At 35.8% G+C, this 22410-nt stretch overlaps 1 protein-coding gene and 1 long non-coding RNA gene across 3 annotated transcripts; one reads left to right on the top strand and one right to left on the bottom strand.

Annotated features, from left to right (window-relative positions):
• The first annotated feature begins 5089 nt into the window (after positions 1 to 5089).
• Positions 5090 to 21119, top strand: LOC122777683 (scavenger receptor cysteine-rich type 1 protein M160). 2 transcript variants are annotated; one of them, XM_044039081.1, is made up of 20 exons: positions 5090 to 5201; positions 5615 to 5923; positions 6692 to 6799; positions 7712 to 7921; positions 9005 to 9184; positions 10033 to 10187; positions 10269 to 10413; positions 11275 to 11586; positions 12485 to 12793; positions 13491 to 13781; positions 14612 to 14917; positions 15352 to 15639; positions 15765 to 16037; positions 16807 to 16985; positions 17733 to 17777; positions 17886 to 17991; positions 18129 to 18287; positions 19676 to 19759; positions 20357 to 20479; positions 20662 to 21119. In XM_044039081.1, exons 1-20 carry the CDS (start codon positions 5120 to 5122, stop codon positions 20853 to 20855), a joined length of 3858 nt encoding a protein of 1285 aa, XP_043895016.1. In that variant the 5' UTR covers positions 5090 to 5119; the 3' UTR covers positions 20856 to 21119. The 2 variants fall into 2 exon arrangements, with proteins under 2 accessions (XP_043895016.1, XP_043895017.1); XM_044039082.1 differs by having other exon boundaries at positions 20665 to 21119.
• LOC122777684 lies at positions 11128 to 19254 on the bottom strand. Its single transcript, XR_006361355.1, has 3 exons — positions 19176 to 19254; positions 18750 to 18794; positions 11128 to 11413 (listed from the first exon to the last, which is right to left on the bottom strand). It is a non-coding gene; the product is annotated as an uncharacterized LOC122777684 (long non-coding RNA).
• Positions 21120 to 22410: the final 1291 nt, after the last annotated feature.

The raw sequence follows: 22410 nt of genomic DNA on the forward strand, positions 1-22410 counted from the left end.
CTATTTTTTTCCCTCCAAAAGACCAGACCCTGGTCTAAATACTGACAAATCCATCTGCTGCTCCTTTATATTCAGTGTATTCAGGTTGTTGAAATTTAGGAATTTCTCAAATACAAGTCTCAAGTCCTTTTTTAAATTCTTATTTATAAACTCAGACTAAACTCTGAATATTAATCTCAGGTTGTGTAAAAACACATTCAAACCTGGGATTTCATTTAAGAGGTTATAGTTGCTGGAGAGGGTGTGTTTATACACAGTGATGTACACACATGCACATGCAATGGAGTCCACTGATGTATCATTTACAGCCGCTCCATATCTGGACCATCTTGAAGCTGCAGGTGCACGAGAGAAAACCACCAAACAGGATGTTTTTCTCTGCCGTAACCACAGAGACCGTTCACTGTTAGAATATGAGAGCGCAAGTTTCAATTTTACAAGGATTTAAGGCTGGATCAAGTACAAACTTCCTAGAGAATCTAATCTATAAGAATAATAATACATTTTATTCACATGTCACTTTTAAAGCGTTTTTAAAGCGTTTTTTTTTTTGCGTTTTTTGCGCTCAAAGACACTTTGCACATGTTTAAAGTGATAAAATCAAGCACAGGAAGAAACTGCACACACACACACGCAGTTTCACATGCAGATAAAATGTTTTTCCTGTCATCTGACAAATGAAGAAGTGAATAATTTGTTCGACAAAAACATCCATCTAAATAGGAACAACTTTGTCCTTTCACCTGAAATGGTTCCATATTGATTTCCATGAAAAATCTCAAACAAAATAATAATAAATAGTGACATTTATGACAGTTATGTCTTCCACTGAAGCTCAAAGACACTGTCTCTTTCTACCACCTAGTGGTGAGAAGATGCTTTTGCAAATCTTTTCGTGAGCGTGTGTCAGTAATATAACTACTGCACACACAATTATCATTAAATATTATGTACTTTCAGTCATTTTGTTATTGTTATTAATATTATGAGTAGTAGTAGTAGTAGTAGTAATAGTATAAGGAGCCAGGAGGACAGATTATTCATCATCATTATTATTATTATTATTATTATTATTATCATTATTGCTATTGCTATTGTTAATATAATAATAATAATAATTATTATTATTATTATTATTATCATTTACTCTTTTCCACCACCAGGGAAAAAAGATTCAAATTTGACTTGTAGCAAAAGAACACTGTGACTTTTAAATCACATTTAAACTGTAAAATGAAATCAAAAGAGAAATTTCAAATTAAATCAAAAGAGAAAGTTAAAATTAAATCAAAAGAGAAAGTTCAAATTAAATCAAAAGAGAAAGTTAAAATTACATTCTAAAAAGCAAAACGTTTCTCTATTGAAAAATTAAAAACTGTTCCATTTGTAAAAAACAAGACCTTGTGTTGGTTTGTTTATTTGTTTGGTAAATTAAATTAAGATCATTGTATTCGGTTTTTGTGTTTGTTTTTAAATACTTAAGTTCCTACTTCATTAAACTTTTTTTTTTCATTAAACACTTTATTGTTTACCATCTGCAATAAAGAAATTTGTTTTGTTTTTTAAAAATTCAGAAATGAAAGTGAACGAATTGGTGAGTAAAATATATTTTAACATTTAAAAAACATTTTAATGTATATTTAGAACAGTGATTAGTAAGACTGGGCGTGATTTGCTAGTATCTCTCTGTGCCTGTTAGAAGATAAAAGCATTTTATCATTTTATTATCAGCTGTGATCTGAGTGTGTTCCCTTCACTGCAGTCGAGTCTTGATCAAATGAAAGCGCGGGTTACTTTTCTAAATCGTTAAACCAAAGGAAATAACGTGTAAACAATATTTCCATTTCACGCACCTTAAGTACATGTTTTGTGTTTGAGCTCTTCACATGATGTCGTGTGGTTTGACAGCATTTTTTTGTGAAAGGAAACTCAAATTTTGTCGCCTTACTTTACTTTTTCTCTCCTGCACCAAAGTCCATGGAGAAAATTCACGTTTTTAGCCTGTGGGGAAACGGGAGCTGCTGCACTGCTGCAGTGTTTGTCAGGTTTGTGTCACTGATGTCAATCTGAAACAATTCATTCATATAATGGATTAAAAAAAAATGTACACATTTATTATTAATAATAAAACTAATAATAATAATAATAGTAATAATAATAATACATTTAATTTAAAAGCGCCTTTCAGGTCACTCAAGGACACTTTACAAACAAGATGAATTAAAATGACGTATTACGTCAATTACGTAAAAACCAAAAAAACACATAAAATCAACACAATAAATTTGGGGAAGTGGGGAAGAATTTAAACTTAACAATGGAGGAAGCAGTGGATCAATAACATCATTCATTTATTAAACTCTGACAATACTATTTGTTTTAGATTACCAACAATCCAAGTGAGATAAAACAAATACATCAAATAAAGAAGTTATATATGATTTAGTTGGTTGCATTTTTTTGTTCTATAGTAGGACATTTATTACTCTCCAACTTCGTGCTCAATCGCAGGCTTCACTAACATACATTTAATCCATTTTAATAATAAAAATAAAGCAACACATGGTGATGAATATATTTTTCTTTTAAATTAAGATAAATTCAGTTACACACCTCCACAGTCTCGGTATCTGTGTCCAATTTCTAAAAGGTATTAATAACTAGGATGTCATTATAGGGCCCTCGCGTCCCCACGCAAGTGTCCCCCCGCGCAAGTCGGGGAGTGCAGCAGTTCCCCGGCCTCACTTTTGAATCCGCAAAACCATTCCACCATTCGACTCAACTTCCTGTTGAGTTAAGGCCACGGTTATGTTCTTGTTCGTCTTGGTCTATAACATCTTCCCACCAAGTTACGGGAAATTTGGTATAACTCCACGTGTGCTGAAGTCATAGGGCACTTCCTGTTTCGTGTCGGATGGTCGAAATTCACCCAAAACGCCAAGGGTTGCCGCGGCCACGCCTTCACTTAGGTAAAACAGGTTTTTAGACTCATTGAACGTTAACAGACACATAAATGTACACTTGGGTGTGAACTTCCTAAACTATCAATAATGTGATTTTTTAAACTCATGTAACAAGTTTCATCCGTTCTCTGTTAATATTATTGCACAATACTTTCATGTTTCCTGCGATGAAAAGTAAATGAGCCGGGGTAAGATTTCCTGTTTAGATATAAGGACCGGTTTTGTGGCTTTTGCTCAGTCGACATTAAGCTGCGCCCACCAGCGGGTGGTCGAGTCAGTTAAGCGCAATCTCAGATCGTTTCTCTGATAAGCGAGAAACCCGCGGTCGAAACCGTCGCGTCGTACACGTCAACTGAGCACCTACGTGATATTTGGTGACAAATGAAAAAGGCCTTTGATGTGTGTGGTAACTTTAATGTTTTATATTTTCTGACAAAAACAAGAAAATAACTCTTTCAACTTTCTCATAATAAAACAGCATTAATTGCATTAACTCTGTATACAACTGTAGAGTTAAACAATATGTACATGTATATATAGTATATACATATATAATAATACAATATAATATTTGTCATGTAATAAAAGTAGAATTTCCTCAAACATTTAAATGAGAAGATAAAAAACACTATCAAATAAATAATAATTGTATGTACGTTGATTAAAAAATAAATCAATCTTTGGATTTCTGTGAATGATGTTTTGATGTTAAATATTATATTTAACGTGTGCATTTTTTTTATTTTGATTTACAATTTGAAGACAAATTATTTTTTTAAGACCATTAAAAAAATGGTGTAAAGATGATTAAAATAATTGTTTATATTTTCTTTGAAGAAGAATTTCTTGTCTCATTGGTTGAGGTCTGAATCTAATTACACAAATATAATCATTGCACTAACTCAAGTGCTTCTATATTTTGCTTTTCTCATATAATATAATAGGCCTGTAATAATTCAGATTTTAATTTTTTCAATTAATTTATTTTAAGTAATAATTTGCCTAGTAATTTAGTAGGTTATAAAATATGTATATTTTTATAGCACTCATAAAACCTGCATTTTTAATGTTTATATATATATTTATTTCTAAAAAAATGTATTTATCAAAGACGAATTTAGCAATAACTATTAACAATAAATGGTGTAATGTTGAACCAAGTTGAGTTTAAAAAAGAAGCGCACGTTGAAAGCATCTTATTATAATCCTACTGTACTGCTTTAGTGAATCCTCCTCAGCTTTACCTCCTTTCACTTCTGGCGTCCCACAAGGTTCCATTTTGGGCCTGATCCTGTTTTTTATGGCATCGAATTTTAAGAAGAATAACAACGCCGTCCACTGCTTTAAGCAGGGGTCTCAAACTTGCGGCCCACGGGCCACATGTGGCCCCACAGTTGATGTCCTGCGGCCCTATACTTATTTTGATATAACATTAAAACATTAGATAAATACAATTATATTTATCACATATTAAATTCAACATTCAATTACTATTGTCTATGTATTACTTTGATTTAATGTCTTTTTTATTTACAGATACATTTGCATCATAAATGTCTTTTTTTGTTATTTACAGATACATTTTGCATCATAAATGTCTTTTTTTGTTATTTACAGATACATTTTGCATCATAAATGTCTTTTTTTGTTATTTACAAATACATTTTGAATCATATTTTTTTGTAAATCATACATTAAAACAAACACTTCATATTTAATTTAAATTTCTTATCACTAAACAGTTATATTTCCCAAACTTTTTTTACCTGACCGGCCCCCTCCTGACTAGACTAGAAGTTCACTGGCCTCCGGGTCATTTCGAGTTTGAGAACCCCGCCTTAAAGACTTAAGAGACCTTAGTTACTTACTTTAAAGACAAGACAACAAGGCTGTTGTGTTTTTACTGAAAGATATTCATCAGAATTTAGTAATTTATTAAATTGAGCTGCTTTTCTTAAAAATGTAGAATCTATGTAGTTATTACAAAAATCAACAACTAGCTGTTATTTTCCTTCCTGCCATAAAGAAACAGTTGCGATCTAGACGTCAATCACACACAGATCAGCTCTTTTTTCATCGACACGTCCTTGTCAAATAAAAAGAGCTGTGCTGAAGTCTCTCCTGTCTCACTCTTGTTGGTCTGAGCTGAAACAAACATGTGGTTCCTGCTCGTCTTCATCGCTCACACTGAGCTGCTGTTGATCTCACACGTGCACGGCAAGATACAGCAGCGCGCAGGTAATATATATATATATATATATATGTAAATATAGATATATATAAATCTAATTAAAAAGTGTTAATTAGATAGAATTAAAGTAAGAAAATAAAAATAATCTTCATTAAGAAAAAAGATGTGGACATAATGTGTATGCAGGTGCTTAAAGCTCAAATATAGAAATGATTTATGTAAATGGAACAGCAGTAACTATAATATGTACAATAAGAGTCAAGTTTATTGGTTTTATTTGAATACTTTGGTCGTTAATGCTCCGTCATAATTTCTAGACTGAGCAGACAATATTCATAAACTTTTTAAAATGCTTTAATAAAAAATGTTGCCATGGAAAAGTTAAGACATGGACAACAATAACAAACCCATTGCCCTTAATACATCCCATAATAATCCTACAACCTCCGTACAACTGCAGGTATGCGGCTGATTCTGCGCGGTGAACAGGATCCATGTCACGGTCACGTTGAAATCTTATACAAGAACGCGTGGGGCATCGTCGGGGATCAGGACTGGAACAGAGCCACGGAGGAAGTGGTGTGCAGAAGCACTCAATGTGGGAGTCCAGTGGAGGGCGCCACAGAGGACGTGCCAAAGCCGCCCGGGGACGTGTGGCTCAACGAAGTGAAATGCAACGGGACCGAGAACCATTTGTTTGACTGCGATTATCCCGGTCTAGGAGTCAGCCACTACTTCAAGGATACGGTGAAGAAAATCAAATGCTCACGTGAGACTCGACTTTGATTTTACTACATTTGTCTAGAGTGCTGGTTTGTTATATGTTATATGAGATATGAACATATTATCAACACTGACGTCTGGACATAAACACTTATAAAACCACCTTATTCAGCTTACAACATCTTAAGAACAAGTTGCATATGTAATGCGTTTGGTCCTCTTCACCAAAGTCTATAGAGAAAATCAGCATTTTTAAAATCACAACAAACATAAGCCGTCTGTCCACTGCTGCCTCATTTACTAAGTTCATATGTGTTATTGTGTGAATTTTGTGTTTGAAATCCATTGTTTGGATTCACCTCAGTGACACAAACTTACCACACGGGGCAGCAGTAAACCAGCAGCGTCTGTGTCTCTGTGAGCTAAAAACGCTGATTTTCTCTATGGACTTTGGCGCGAGGGAGTGAGCCTTTTACAAACTTCAGTTTCCAGCCAAAAATGTTTGTCTCACAGAGAGATGATGTGGCAAAAGTGTTCTTTAAGATATGAAAGACTTAAACGGACACTGATTTTAACAGGTGAATCTTTTGTTGTGCGGCTAAAACCTGTTTACTGTTTGCTTTCCGTCCATATCGGCCGCCAATTCATCAGCGAGCGTGTCCCAAGTGTTAATAATGTGAAAATGTCTCACAGAACCTCACTACAAATAACCTAAACAGTTCCCTTTAAGAACACGTACACCTTTAAATTGTCAGATATTCTGTGAAACAAGCGGGCTAACAGTGCTAACACTGTTTTTATTGTGTGACTGCAGTTGTAGATAAAATCAAAATCACCCTGGACGGGTTTAAATGTGCCGGAGCTCTTAAGTTCTCAGTCGACGGGAAAAAACAGCCAGGCTACTTTTGTGCTGAAAACTTGGGTAAGTGTTTAAGATCACACAGTATTATTTTTGATTTTCTTTAATTTATCACCATTATTACCTACTTTTATGGCAGTTTAATCCAACAAATCCACCAACATTGTCTTTGAAAATGTCATATATTGAATTTTCCTTTCAATTTAAGGTACACATCTTAATCTGAGAACATGGTCAATCCCTTCCAATTTCATTGTTATTGTTAAATTGAATATTCTGAATATATCATTATTATTGTAACTAACTTCATATTGACTGTTTTATTAAATTTCTTAAAAATCAGTTCCCTTTAGGATTCCAATATACACCTTTATTTTTGACTCCTAATTACCTATTAATATACTTATTTATAATTCATTGACTTCATCAATAGGTGGTAATTACATTTTCCATTTGTAGTACCTTTGTTTGATGGTAGTTATTAAATTCTGTAATAAACATTTACTAACTGTTAATTCAGCTAAATATTTAACAATGTTATTCAGGTAAATCAAGGTATTAACTCAAAAACTTTAAAGGTTTACAAAACTGACATTTACACCAGCTAACTCTTAATAGAATTGCTGAATTAGCATTTATTAAGGGTAATAATGGTTAACAAATCCTTAATTGTAGTTGAGTAATAGTTTCACTTCAGGGAAACACATTTTCTACTTTTTTTTTCTACTAAGAAATGTTAACTTAATAAAGACATTTACAAGTTACTTAAAACTTTTAATGTCATTTAACAAATGTCAGTTAACAGTTTTTACCGATATCAACAGCGGCTGTGTTGACCCGTCATTAGCGGTTAGTTTAAAATAACATTAATTAAATTCTCATAACAGAGTTATCTATTGTTAATTAATGTTTAATTGTAAAGTGTTACCGTGCTGAGTTTACTACCACGATAATGATTATTTCACCGACGTGAAGGTAAAGAAGAAGCGGATTCTGTGTGCAAAAGCCTCGACTGTGGCAAATCTAAGGAGATATCTGTGCACAACTGGATGATCTGGAAGGAGTTTAGAACGTCCAGGAAGATGAAGCTGGACTGTGGAAACATTCAGTCTCTGAATAATCTGTGGCAGTGTGTGACTCAGGAGTTGACCGAGTGCAAACATCCTGCTTCTGTAATGTGCACAGGTAACAAATACTGAGACACACACACACACACACACACACACACACGTGTGTTGTGACCTACAGTGTTTACAGATGTTAAAAATCCAGACTAAGACAATAATTTGGTTTTCTTAATGTCATTTAAGTCCGACTAAAATCGAGCTAGTCTTAGTCAGACTAACATACCTGGATAACGTGATTCATAGTCTGATTACTCCGCTTAGTCGGACCAAAAACATATAAGCTGCAGTATTGCATTAAACTCATGTGCTCATAGAGAGATATAACACCACCTACGGAGGCGGAGTCAAAAAAAATACATTTTCTCCTCCGTATGTATATTTGGACTCGGCAAGTTGTCCGATTGCCTGTCTTAGTCAGACTATGGCCATAGCTCAATTTAAATTGTGCATATAAACATGCTGGAAATCATACCTCATGAGCTTATAGAGCAATACAGCGCCACCTATGGAGGCGGAGTCAGATGTGCACAGCCAAAAAAAATCAATTTTCTCCTCAGTATGTATACTTGGACTCTTAGGCCTTAGTCAGATTATAGCTCGATTTAAACTGTGCATGTGCTTTAAAGCCATATTTCTCAAACTGTGGTACGTGTACTGTAACACCAGTGGTACATGAGCTCCCCCTGGTGGTACATGGAGGAAAATCAGAAATACTGTTCTGTTATATATAAAATAAGGATTTTTCACTTTTTTGTGGCCGATAATGATGTAAAAACTTATTATTATATTATATTATTCCGATAGTCATTTTAGAATAACACATTTGTGCTGAGTCTTTTAAAAGACAATTGGCTGAGCTAAAATGCTTTTGCTGATTTCTAATTACGTTTGCGATATATGATTTTTGGATCGTATCAGATTCTACATTTTTATTTTTCCGATATCAGATCCAGTGATTTTGACCAGTATCGGACCAATAATGATACTGACCGATACCGATTCTCATCCCTAGAATATACCAGGGTTTTTGATCGGAGTGGAGCTGAGTAATGTTGACCACGGTGTGAAGAACAAAAAAATACAATGGCGATAATAGTGTTACTTCAAGAGCTCAATATTTTTCTTGTGGCTTGTTTTGTAGGTTATGAGCGACTGCAGCTCAGAGGAAACACACAGAGTGTGTGTTCTGGGCAGCTGGAAATGGAGGAACAAGAAAAATGGGTTCCTTTTAAAAACAATAAAAGCAGTCCTGATGTTTGGTGTCGGCAGATGAACTGTGGTTCTTCACTCAGTCTCAATGGGACACAGCTGACATGCTCAGGTAAGTCCGTTCAATTAGGGCTGAACATTTTACAATATACAAACATACAGTATGCAATCATCTTGTTGAATTTTGAATTTGTTTTCCTTTTTTAAAGTTAGGTTTAAAATCAATTAATAAATTCATCGTTAACTGTTTTACTACTTTTGAGTTCCTTTTAATAAATAATTAAAAAATTTCTTTGAACATTTGTTTCAAATGTATTTGCTTCTTATAACAAAGGCACAGAAGAGGATTATAGGCCACATGTGTGATTTTTTGGGGGGGAAAAACTGTGAGAAAAATGTCAGAATTCAGACTTTGAATCTCAAATTTTCTTTTTTTTTTAACAACTCTGAGTTTTAATGTCAGAATTTTTACTTTTAATTTAAAAGTTCTGACTTGAAATCTAAGAATTCTGACCAAAAAGCTCAGCATAGAATGTTGACTTAAAATCTAAGAATTCTGATTTAGAATCTAAACATTCTGTCTTAAAATCTCAGATTAGCATTCTGACTTAAAATCTAAACATTCTGATTTATAATCTCATTCAGGCTGTTTTTTTTGTTTCTTTCCTTTTAAGTTTTTTTTTTTTACTTTTTACATGTGTCCCAATCCTCTTTTGTACAAAGGATTAATTCAAACTAAATAATATCATTTTGTGGAGAAAATATGACATTTGAGAACATCATCATTATGAGGTTTGGGAAACACTGATAAAAAAATCATTTGACTCTTTTCTGACATTTTATGGACCAAACAAGTAACTGATTGAGAAAATAGTCGACAGAGCTGAACATTTGAACTGTGTGTGTTAGAGAACGGCGATTTAATCATCAGAATCACATACCCGACTACGTTCTCCACAGACAGCGTCAGAGTGGTTCTGATGGACCGCGGTAAAGCCAGCAGATGTTACGGCACCGTTCACATGGACGTGAACAGAGCTACGTACTCTGTGTGCGCCTCCACGTGGACCATGAAAGAAGCCGAGGTGACCTGCAGAGAGCTGGGCTGTGGCAAAGTGAGCTTTCATTCATGGCTCAATATTAAAACATTAGAGTCTCTGTAATGTCCTGTGATATGAAGGTATATTTCTCTCCAGGTGATCAGTTACGAGAAAAAGTCTGCGGGACAAGGAATAATGGACAACGTCCGCTGTTTAGGCAGCGAGTCGTCACTGTGGCACTGTCAGGCCATACATGACCAAGGCATGAAATGTTCCACCGCGGCTTATGTCGTCTGCGCAGGTGAGATACAACAGGAAAGATACTTATATATAATAATAATAATAATAATAATAATAATGATAATAATATTAATAATACTAGATATTTAAGGTCCGAGCCACAAATGGCAGGGGCTGAAACAGCTCCTGGCACAAATTTGTTCGAGGAGCTTATTGTTTTCCTTCAGATTATTATTATTATTATATCAGTGTCTTTCCGGTCATTTTTGAGGGGGTTAACGTGCATTAAAACTCTTGAAACTTGGCATGGAGGTCAGCACCCACTAAGCACCCACTAAGGTGAAAACGGAGACGAAATTGAGTTCCACCAAATTTCCCCAGACATGGTGGGAAGAACAAAAAAGTCAATCGTAACCATGGCCTCAACTCAACAGGAAGTCAGCTATTTTGGATTTTGGTTTGAATTTTTGGCGATATGCACCCTATGTAAATGAGCGAACTCGTCTGTGCACGTTTGCCGTACAGACATAAAAAAACGCGGCCATTTGTACTAGACACAACAAAGGTGAAAAGTTATCAAAAGGTTTTGCAGATTAAAAATGGCACAGCCACGGCAACCCTCTGCATTTTGGTAAATTTTGACCATTCGCCCTATAGTGCCCTATAACTTCCATACATCGAGTTCCACTGAATTTCCCGAAACTTGGTGGAATGATGTTATAGACAAAGACGAACAAAAAAGTCAACCGTAACCGTGGCCTCAGCTCAACAGGAAGTCAGCCATTTTGATTCAAAAGTGAGGTCAGGGAACTGCTGCACTCCCCGTCTTGCATCTGGACGTGAGGGCCCTGTAATGACTGTGTGCCGTCCTAGTTATCTTTCTTTCCGTCTGTGTTTGTTCATATTTTTTCTTCCGGTGCAGGAAGTTTAGACGTGAGACTGGTGGACGCTCCTGGAAAGTGTGCGGGCAGAGTGGAGGTCCTGTACGAGGGCAGTTGGAAACAAGTGTCCACAGATCAGTGGACAGATGACAACTCGGACACCGTCTGCAGACAAATCAGCTGTGGACGGAGACAAAACAGCGACAGTCCTAAGCAACAGTTAGGCGGAAGCTCTGGGAATTTTCTCACCCAGACATTAAACTGCAGCAAAAACACTTCCAGCATTTCTGAGTGTTTTACACAAACGTCTAAAAAAGCATCTGGGACAGAAGCAGTGAGGATAACCTGTGACCGTGAGTCTTTGTTCTTACATGTTTCTATTCTTTAACCGTCATTAAAGTGTAAAGAAAAAAGACAATATCACACTAACATCAGTGTATAAAGACATTAAAACTATCAATACACAAAAAAAAGAGAAGGAAAATAAATGTGCGCCCTTTTGGCCACCAGGGGGCAGCAGATCAAGGTGTAAAGTAAGTCTATAATAAACACAGGCATTCAACTGATTCTAGAAGTTATAACTAAAATAAAAAACAATCTAAATGTATAATATCAAAAACAATGGCATTAAAAACTTACAAATTGAAAATTGCACATTGAATGCGTTTTAAAATAAAATACAGGGATCCTCAACAATCTTTGAATCTTTGTTTTCATTATTTAGATTTAATTTTAAATAGATTGTGTTGCTCATTATTCCACATTTAACAACAAGTATTGTTTTTTAAAAAACTTTTTACACATGTTTTTTTTTTTTTAAATTTGGGGGCTGGGTCTATTTTAAAGTAAATAAAAGCTGGTCATCTTTGCTTCTGACGGAGCATGATTTTTATTTTATTTACTTGGAAAAAATTGGATCAAAACAATTGAACCAATTTGCAAATATTAGGCTCAATTTGAAAAATGCATCAAATTCACTGAGAACAACTGCGACATTCCTCCGTGACGTCACAAAAATAGTTACATACGACATTTATTTATGTTTAAATGTTAATCCACGTTGTTAAATTTGGTGTCTGTGGTCAATAATAAAGAGAATAAAAATGCGTGATATTTGATTCTGTCATTAATAATATTAAGTATTAATGTCAATTAAAGGTTACACACTGCAACTTTAATGTTGACATTATAAAGCACATAATCTGTGATAATCCCTTAATCTGTCTCTTCCTCCTCTCTTGTCCCCGTCAGAGCACAAGGTGTTGATTCTGAAGGGAGACGATAATTCCTGCTCTGGTTTGGTGGGGATAGAGAGCGGCAATGCCACCTACTGGCTGTCCGGGTCCGCGACCACGTGGACCCAAGAGTCAGCGGACGCTGTTTGCAAGCAGGTGCATTGTGGGAAGGCGATAAACTTCTCGGCCTCGGTCGCGGCCGCTGACGTTCAGGTTTGGGATCAATCTTACAACTGCCCATCCGACGCCGCGTCTCTGTTTGACTGCGGCGCTGCCGCAAAGTCACATGACCACAATGGCACCATAGCAGCAGTCATCTGCTCAGGTAACGTGGTGAAAAATATCTATTTATCTATATCTATTTTTAATCTTAAAGGTCATAAAGAAGGTCCAAATAAATGTCTTACTTTAGCACTTTTTTTTTTTCTTTTTCTTTTCTGAGTTAACAAGTTAATATTACTTTTTCTGAAACTGTTAACAAAATGTTGTTTAGAAAACAACATTTCTGCTAAGATCATGTTTCCTAAAGATTTAAATATTTTCTGAATATAATGAATGTGTTCTACTCCGTCTTCCTCAATCAACATTTTTTTAAATAAAAGAATATGAAATTTGCGAAATATTTCAAAATTAAAGACTTAATTTTCCCCTGAATTTGAGATAATGTTTCATGAAGAAATCTATTAACACTGGTATTCTGATTCGTTGAGCTACAAAAAAATATTCTGAATAATTTTTTTGTTTAATAAAATCTATAGTTTTTCTAAACTAACAAGACACTTTCTCAAGTACCTGAATTAATGGTAGCAAACGTGTCCTGCTTGTTCAGTTTTTCTTTTAAATAATCTTTTGTGAATTTTGTGAAAAAAAAAAAAATTTAATTCAGGTATTCATGTATTAATTTTTATTTATATATAATTTGTTATTCTTCTGCGCCAGAGAAGGAGGCCTGACAGGAAGTTGACATTGTCATACTTGACTATATAAATAGAAGTATTCGGCTTGTGTTTTTGTGTCCACAGGAACGATCACAGTGAACATGACAAACGCGTGTTGGGGGACAGTGAGTGTGTGTCTGGACGGACGGTGTGGGGGTGTGTGTGCAGACTCGTGGACACACGCACACTCGGTGGAGCTGTGTCAAAGCCTCGGCTGCGGAGACACCATCCTGGCTGCCAAGAGTCCACCTGGACAGGACCTCGTGATGGTCAAGAGTTTGCACAAGACGAAACACACAACGAGTCTGAGACACTGCAGCTTCGTCATGAACAGTGAACAACACGTGTGTCCACCTGCTTACGTTGTTTGTTCAGGTAAACTGTTAAGACAGACAGGCGCTAGTTAGCTAGCTACCTGGTAATTGACAGAAAGATAAAGTTAGCTAGCTACCTGGTAATTCATAGAAAGATAAAAAAGTTAGCAATAGAAAGATGCTAGTTATTTTGCGATAGATAGATAGATAGATAGATAGATAGATAGATAGATAGATAGACAAAGAAATCAATGAGTGGACAACAGAAAAAAGAAAGAAATGGTACAAAGGACAGAGAGAAAGAAAGAAATGGATGCACCGAAAGAATGAAAGAAAGACATGGACAGAGAGGAAGACATGGACAAACTTTGACAAACAGAACGGAATGGACAGACTTTAGATAAAAAGAAATGAATGGTGTGTGGATGGAAAGAAAGAAAGAAGTGGGTGGACATCAGAAAAAGAAAAAATGGAACAAAGGACAGCTAGGTGGAAAGACATGGACAGATGGAAGAGTGGACAGAAAGAAAGAAGTGGGTGGACAACAGAACGAAAGAAAAAAAACAAAGGAAACCTGGATAGAAAGAAAGACATGGACATACAGATGGACGGATGGACAGACTGACAAATAGAAATAAATAAACAAATGGATGATGGATCGAAATGAAAGGACAGACAGAATGATTGACAAGTTGATAGATCGATTGGTTTTAAGCTCAGTAAAAAAAGTGTTGGTACTTTGAACTTTGTATCTGAAGACAATGGAACCGCTTGGTTCCTTTTTTTTGTTCTTCTTCCAAATCCTTGAATCTATAAACTCTCATATAATCCTCACATGGACATTTGAACAATCGAAAACTGTGTCTCTTTTGTTGTTGTTGTCGTTTACAGGCAGTGTCAAGCCCAGGTTTAGCGTCTCCAGAGACAAATGTTCTGGAAACCTGGAGGTCTTCTCTGAAGGACAGTGGCTGCCCGTGTGTGCCGATGCTCTTCAACAAAAACAGGCGCAGCACACCATGTGTGAGGAGCTGCAGTGCGGCCGAGGGGTCAATTTGATTGAATACTTTGGACGGGAACCGAAGGCAACTCACGTCATTTCAAAAGTGCAGTGTTCCAAAACTGGCGTGAAGTCATTATCAGCATGTAACATCACTTCTACAAACACTCCCTGTTCTCTTGCTGGACTTAACTGCTCTGGTTTGTGCGGAATTTTCTCTCCTCAAAATTATATTTGAAACCACTCGTACCTAAACTCTCTCCAGCATCTGACTCTTTATGTAGAAACACTTTTCCTCAAAAAGACTAAGTTCAATAGAATAGTACTGAGCCACCCCTGGAGCAAACTTTTGCAGTAAACTTTGTGTTCCTTTACAATCACCTTTGTGTTCCCTTGCAGTCACCTTTACGTTCCTCCACAGTAACCTTAACATTGCTTTGATGTACCCTTCACGTTCCTATGTAGTAACCTCTTTGTTCCCTCACAATTATATTCCTTCGCAGTAACATTTCCAAGCAGTACAGGTCGTCCACAGTGAGATAAACCAGCACATACTTGAGCAAGTGTAGATATAGCTTTTAAGTGGCTCAAATCTGTGAGTTTTGTTTTGACAACTCTCGTCTCTTTATCTCAGACTGGAGAAAGATCAAGGCTAGCGAGACCTGCAGCGGAGCCGTAACTGTTCACTCCAAAGAAAGACAAAGTGCTGTCGCTGTCGACGGTTGGACAGGAGCTGAAGGAAAGAGGCTTTGTAAGGACTTAAACTGCGGCAGCTTCAAGTCAAAAAAGGTTTACAAAACATCGCAGCAGCTTCCCTTCTGGAACAGAAGCTTCAGCTGTGGGACGGCCCCCGGAAATATCTGGGACTGTGAAAAACCGGCCTCGTCCTCACAGAAACAGCAGCTCTTTATTCAATGTGAAGGTAAATTATAGTTTACTGTTTGCTTGTCATTTCTCTTAAGAGTCACACAAAGTGAAATAAACAGATACCGTTCAACTATCGTGTACTCCTTTAACGTTAAATCATGTTATTTCTTTCCTTCCTAGATGAGCCGAGTGTCACCCTGTCGGAGAAATGCGACGGTTATGTAACCCTAAATGACAAGAAAGTGTGTTACAGTAACTGGAACTTAAAATATGCACACTTAGTTTGCCAAGAACAGAAATGCGGCAACGCAATCGAAATCTCCTCCTCTGGCTTTGAGCCATACTCTTACAACGGCTACCATGTCCAATGTGATGACTTCCATTATAAACTTGGCCAGTGCAAGAGAGTCGAGGGAGTGTGTGACGCAGGCTTTGTGCGTGTTAGATGTGTGGGTAAGGCTCGCGTAATCACACTCACGCTCCCACACCAAACTCCATAGACAAAAACACATGTTTTTAGCACACAAGGACACTGGAGCTGCTGGTCTGCCGCTACCTCGTTTCGTAAGGTTTTGTCACTATGATATATCCAAATGAAGGATTTTAAAACAACAAAGTCACAAAATAACACATTCGAACTCACTGATGGAGGCAGCAGTGGATCAACAACTACTGCGTGCCGTGATGTAAAATCAAAAAAAATATTATAGATATGTTATTAATTGAACCATTGTTATTTGGCTTAAAGAATGTATTCTCCCTTTAAAACAGATACTGTAGCAAAGTTTTAAGATGTTTTTACAGAAAATATGCTGTATTCCATTTGCACATATAATGTGCAATTTTTGCCATTCCATGGAATGAAGAATGAAAAGCATGTGTTTATATGTATATATATATATATATATATATATATACACACACACACACGTATACATCTATGTATAATAGAGCAGTTAGCCTTGCAAGCTATACTTAAAAATGTGATGACCTAAATCTCAAACACAACAACAAATGAACATCTTGTCCTACCACAGTGATACTGTTAAACTTCTGCTCCCACATTTTTTGTGCTAAGCTAGTGTCATATCGGCTAAGCTAGGCAGAGTGAACAGATAAGACATAAAAAAAAAAGCCACATACTGTACGCCTATTTCCTTAAAACTTGCACTGTTCCCAAATGCAAATGAAAATTAATCAAAGTCAATTTTCCTTTTCACAGGTAGTGTAAAGTTCAACACGACTGAAAAATGTGGAGGCAAGCTTTTAATTAATTCTAGATATGACTGGAAGGAAATGTGTCCCCTGAATCTTTCCATGGCATTCATGGAAAAGCTGTGCCACGAGATCGGCTGTGATGGTTATAACAACAGAATACACAACAGAGAATACACAAGAATGGTAAATATTGTTTTTTTTTTTTAAATTATTTTTCATCCAATAAAACAAGAACAAAACACAAATACAGGGGGAAGACACTACTATCTTGCATAAAGATTGTACACATTGTCTCCAACAGAATTGTTGTTGACCCAATTGTTTATTTTCTTTTGTTTATTTTGTTTAATTTGTGGTGTAATAAAAAAACGTGTTAAGTTTTTCCAACCAAACTCCCTCCATCTCTTAGAACTTGTGGATGTGTGTTGGGTCTTGTAAATGGACTGCCAATCACTCTCAGACAACTCAGATGTAAAACTACTTTTCCCATTTCAGTCATTTCCCTTCCAATGAGAAGTCTTTCTTTATTTCTGTCTCATAAAAGTGTCTTAATTGAAGAAATCTGTAAAAATCTCTGTTGTCCAATCCAAACTCATTTTTAAGTTGACCAAGTGATTTAAAATGTTGCTTATCTATGAGTGTACATATAGCTATAGTTATTCCTTTGTCTCTCCACTTTTTAAAGGTTTTGTCTATTACACCTGGTCTGAACCTGGTGTGAGAAGGCCAGATCAAGTTTACAGTCACCTGTGAAATTGTATTTTTTAACAACGTCACGCCATATTTCGAACGTTCCTCTCATAATTGAGTTTTCAACCTTAAGATCCATATGCTCTTTTCCACGTAACACTGACTGTGATATCTTAACTGTGCAGCATAGTAATAATCTCTGAGACTTGGCAATGCCAATCATCCATTTTCTTTGTCTAGTTGAAGTCTAGTCTTGAATCGTATCCCGGCACCCACCCATATGAGGTAAATATTCTTTTATACCATTATGTTTGTCTGTTTCCACCGCACTGTTGTCTTACTCGACTATATGGAAAAGGGTGAACTTTAAGACAAGTTTGACTTTGATTCAAGGACTTGGAGACGGCACTGGACTGCACCGACGACCACAACGACATCAAGTACTGCGTTACTCAGAGGTCCTGTAAAGGAGTCATACCCGCTCACATCTACTGTAACGGTGACCACGCCAAATTTCTTTTTCTTGTTCCACCAGTTGCTGCTTTGATTGACATGAATCACAAAAACTAAAATGAAAAACTCGTCCTTCTCCACGAGTCAAAGCAGAAAGCTTCATGTGGTTTTGTTTGATTTCAGGGTATAAGGACGACTCAGATGAAAATAAGAGAAAGAATTCTCACAGCATAGCACCCATTATCCTGGCTGTGGGACTATGTTTGGCTCTGATCATCGTCATCGTTATATTTATACAAATCTGCATCCTGAAGAAAGTCAAGAATTTCTGGAAAAAACCAGGTGAGTGTTTCATTCTGCTCCATGTTCCCAATGTAGGACGTAAATGTAGATTTGGATAGTACGACACAAATATGCAGTCCAAATAATAATGTTGTGTTGATTACAGCTAGAGGCCACATGGCAGTTCAGTGGCTAGCATTGTTGCCTCACAGCAAGAAGGTCATCAGTTCAGATCCTGTGTGTGCACATAACCTCTCCCCAGTTTCCTCCCACTGTCCAAAAACTATGATTTAGGCTGGGGATTAGGGGATTAAAGCGATTTTGGACAATGTATCGTCATTTTAATCAAGTAAAATATGCATTGTCAAACTTGTTCCAGTTCCAATTTGAAGTAATTATTTATAGTAGTATAAATATATAAATGTACATACATATATACATACATACATACATACATACAAATAATATAATATACAAAATAATATAATAGTAGTTACTTTTATATAAAGTTCAGGATCCTACCATAGTCTGTAGAAGATAGAATTCCTTTTCCTCCTTCTTTCAAACCTATAAAATATCAAAGTACAATTAATGAACTGTTAAAACTATATCAGTGATAAAGTTGAATACACACATGATTTTCAACATAATCATCATTATCAAAATGCTAACATGCTAACAAACAAAAAGCCTAACAGCGTGTGCTAACATAATAACTAATACATGCGTAAATATAAATGCATTATTATTATTATCATTAAATTAATTGGGACATGTCAATCCCAACAGGCGCACACAAAAAAGTCTCTAGAAACAGCAAATGCTAACATGCTAGCGCTAGCATAACTATTAAAAGCATTATTAATATGACATTAAGTGGAAAACAGAGAAATGCTAACAAACAAGAGGCTAAGTGGTCGACCCAAGTCCATAAACAAACAAACTCACCGATGACTGGAGGCATTTGTCTGTTTGTAGGTTTTGAATTCAGGTGAGTCTGTTAGATTGAGTCTCTCTGGTTCTCAGGTAGAAGAGCGAAACAGGAAGTGACCTCACTTGACCCGGAAGTATCTCTTATTTATTTTGTTTATTTATTGTGTAAGTGTAAGTTCTAAAAGCAGCTCTTTTCCTTCACTTACAATGAAACACTGATGAGGCAACACATAAGGTTCGTTTTATATTTATTTTTATGTTTTTTATTTTAACCTGAGTCTGAAACAAATTGTGTATTAAACACATTCTGCCACAAGAGGCCAGTGTTTCTGCACTAACCTCTGACTGTTTTACTGTATATTATTCCCATTTAAGACATTGTGATCAGTGCTTCTATTTTACAGGATTCATGTTGCAACTGTTAAATGTAACATAATATGAATAAGTGAATGCTTTGCCTGGTGTTTTTGTCACATATCATCAGTAAAGGTCTAATGCTTTTTTTTTAACTGAAGCCAGAACAGTTTCAAGAAAAGAAATTCAGTTTGAAAGTGGTGACTATGAAGAAGTCAGCAAAAATGATGACGTGGAAGATTCAAGTAAGTCTGAAAAATGTCCTCTTCTTCATTTCCATCTTGAACTGATACGACGTTACAATGTGAAATATTTCACGGTATAAAATAAAACATTTTGCTAACCCTAATGACATATTATTTTATCTTATAAAAGGAAACATTTTACGTATAATGACAATTTTTTCATTTTACAAAATGAAACATTTTACTTTAAAAAGAAAAAAAAAATTACATTATAAAATGAAATATTTTGCTTTATAATGACATAATTTTTTATGTTATAAAATGAAATATTTTGCTTTTTAAAGACATTTATTATGTTATAAAATGAAACATTTTACTTTAGACATTTTTTACGCTATAAAATGAAATATTTTACTTTAAAAAGACATCATTATTTACGTTATAAAATGAGACATTTTGCTTCAGCAATACATATTTTTTTACATTACAAAATGAAACATTTTACTTAAAAAAGACATCATTTATTACGTTATAAAATGAAATATTTTGCTTTATAGTGACATAATTTTTTACGTTATAAAATGAAACATGTTAATATAATGTGATTTGAAAGCATCTGTGTTTGGTTTGATCACGTTGTCGTCATTGTTGTTGCAGGAGTCAGATCCGAGGCTGAAGTCGCGGTCACAGAGAACGACCCTCACAGCTCGTCCTCATTTCATTACGATGACATCGATGAAGCAGAGGAGGCTCAGCCTCTCACGTCTCATCACACACAAGGTTTTAAACTCCGTCAATCTTCAGTTCTCTGTTGTAGAAACAATAAAACCAGAGCGTGTGACTTTCAATCCAACTTTAATTCTAAACAATGATGATTCATGAACACATTATATTGGTAAAATGAATGAATGAAACATTTCTTGTTAGAAACCTAACCAGAGTGTCTCTCGTCTTCTCTCTAGCAGACACGGTGACGTACGAGGTGGACGACTTGGGGGAAAACTATGACGACATTGAAGCGGCTCCTGAGATCTCAAAGACCACAGCTGAAGTTCACCGCAGTCCCAACCCCTCAGGTGTAGGTGGCGCTGTGGCACCTCCAGGAACAGAGCAGGAGGAGGGAGATTATGTGTCGTCAGAAGACGACGAAGGGTGAGAAAAACACTGGGTAAAACCCAGCTCCCTTTCAGTCAGAACCAAAATACAAATACAAAAAAATGCCTTTTCTGCATCAGACGTTTTGTAAAGTGGTTAAAATTAAATGCGCAAATACAATTACAGCGTTCATGAACGAAAAGAAAAGTATTACCAAAAGCTATTTTTATACAGTTTGTAGTAATACATGTATAATGTAGAGTAATGTATAAGTTGTGATTTCATCTTTGTGTTTTTCTTTAAAATGCATCTGCTTTTGTCTTTCGCTTTATGACTTTTTTTTATAAAACGTGTTGAAAATGGTTCACAAAATGTGAGTTATTTCATTTATCAGTCAAAAAAAAAAATATGGTCGTTGTACGGAAATAATAATCATTTTTAAAAAGCCCGAATTCAGACTCTTTTTTTAAAAGATATTTCTTTATAAAAGAACATTTAAGAATTATTTTCTCACTGTCTAAAATGTCATCCATTTTATTTATGTGTAGCCTTTCATACATTATGTATGACTGATGTCTAAAGAGGACGCTGAGACTCTGAGGTTTTGGAGACGGCTCAGATGTTGAGTATCAAACTGTATGTTATCTTTGTCATGTATAGTTTGATACACAGCACAATAAGCCGTTTTCTCCACAAAGCATCGAAACATCAGCATAATACTCAGCGCACGTTATTTTACTTATATAATAAGTCAAAGTTTAAGTCTATAGGACATCAGTTGACCAAAAGGTTCTGTGCAAAGTGTGCAAATTGAAAGTTAATATAATATGCTAACTTGAAATAAGAACATTTAAAATACTGTATGAATGAATGGCAACCCTCACATCTCCATGCGCCTACACTAGCTTGGTTGCCATGGTAACCTGCATACGGTTCAAAGGAAGGCAAAATCTCTCTGGTTAGAAGTCTGTGCTGCGTGGCTTGTGGGAACACAACATGTGCAGGGTGCTTAAAGTTAAGTAAAAACATTTTTGAGTCGGCACATGTTTGTGTGAAATCTATGCACCTTTGTGATTTTTCTCACGTTTTCAAAACCATTTTGTCAGTAAAATGAACGTTTCTACGAAACACAACGGGTGCAATCTCAACAAAGTGGGCGCGCAAGTTCATAAAGTCAAGGGCTTTTTGTTCTGGAAAAAGTCTAAAATTTGTATTTGAGAGAAGGGGCAACACTCTGATGTTGCCCCTTCTCTCAAATACAAATTTCAGACTTTTTCCAGCAAAATTCAATGTATCGTAAAACTAAAACTCGGTCAGATTGCGATTATCACAGGTCCTGATGTGATTTACAGTAAGATTGCAGAGTTTTTGTGCATGAAAAGGTCCTCAAAAGTGCTTTTTTATGGATATAACTCGGAATGGCGCTAGATTCCACTGCACCCAAATGTCGCGGCTGCCATCCGAGGCGACCTAGTCACGTAAAACACCCACATTTATAGGATTCAAAGAGTTTATTGTCATACGTACAGTAAGAAAACACAAAATGATTTCTTGCTGTCCACACAAACTCTGAGTTAAGTGCTTCAAATGAAGGCAACTGGACATCTGTTTGCTTC

Source organism: Solea senegalensis, linkage group LG11 (genome assembly GCF_019176455.1).
Source record: "Solea senegalensis isolate Sse05_10M linkage group LG11, IFAPA_SoseM_1, whole genome shotgun sequence".
NCBI lineage: Eukaryota > Metazoa > Chordata > Actinopteri > Pleuronectiformes > Soleidae > Solea > Solea senegalensis.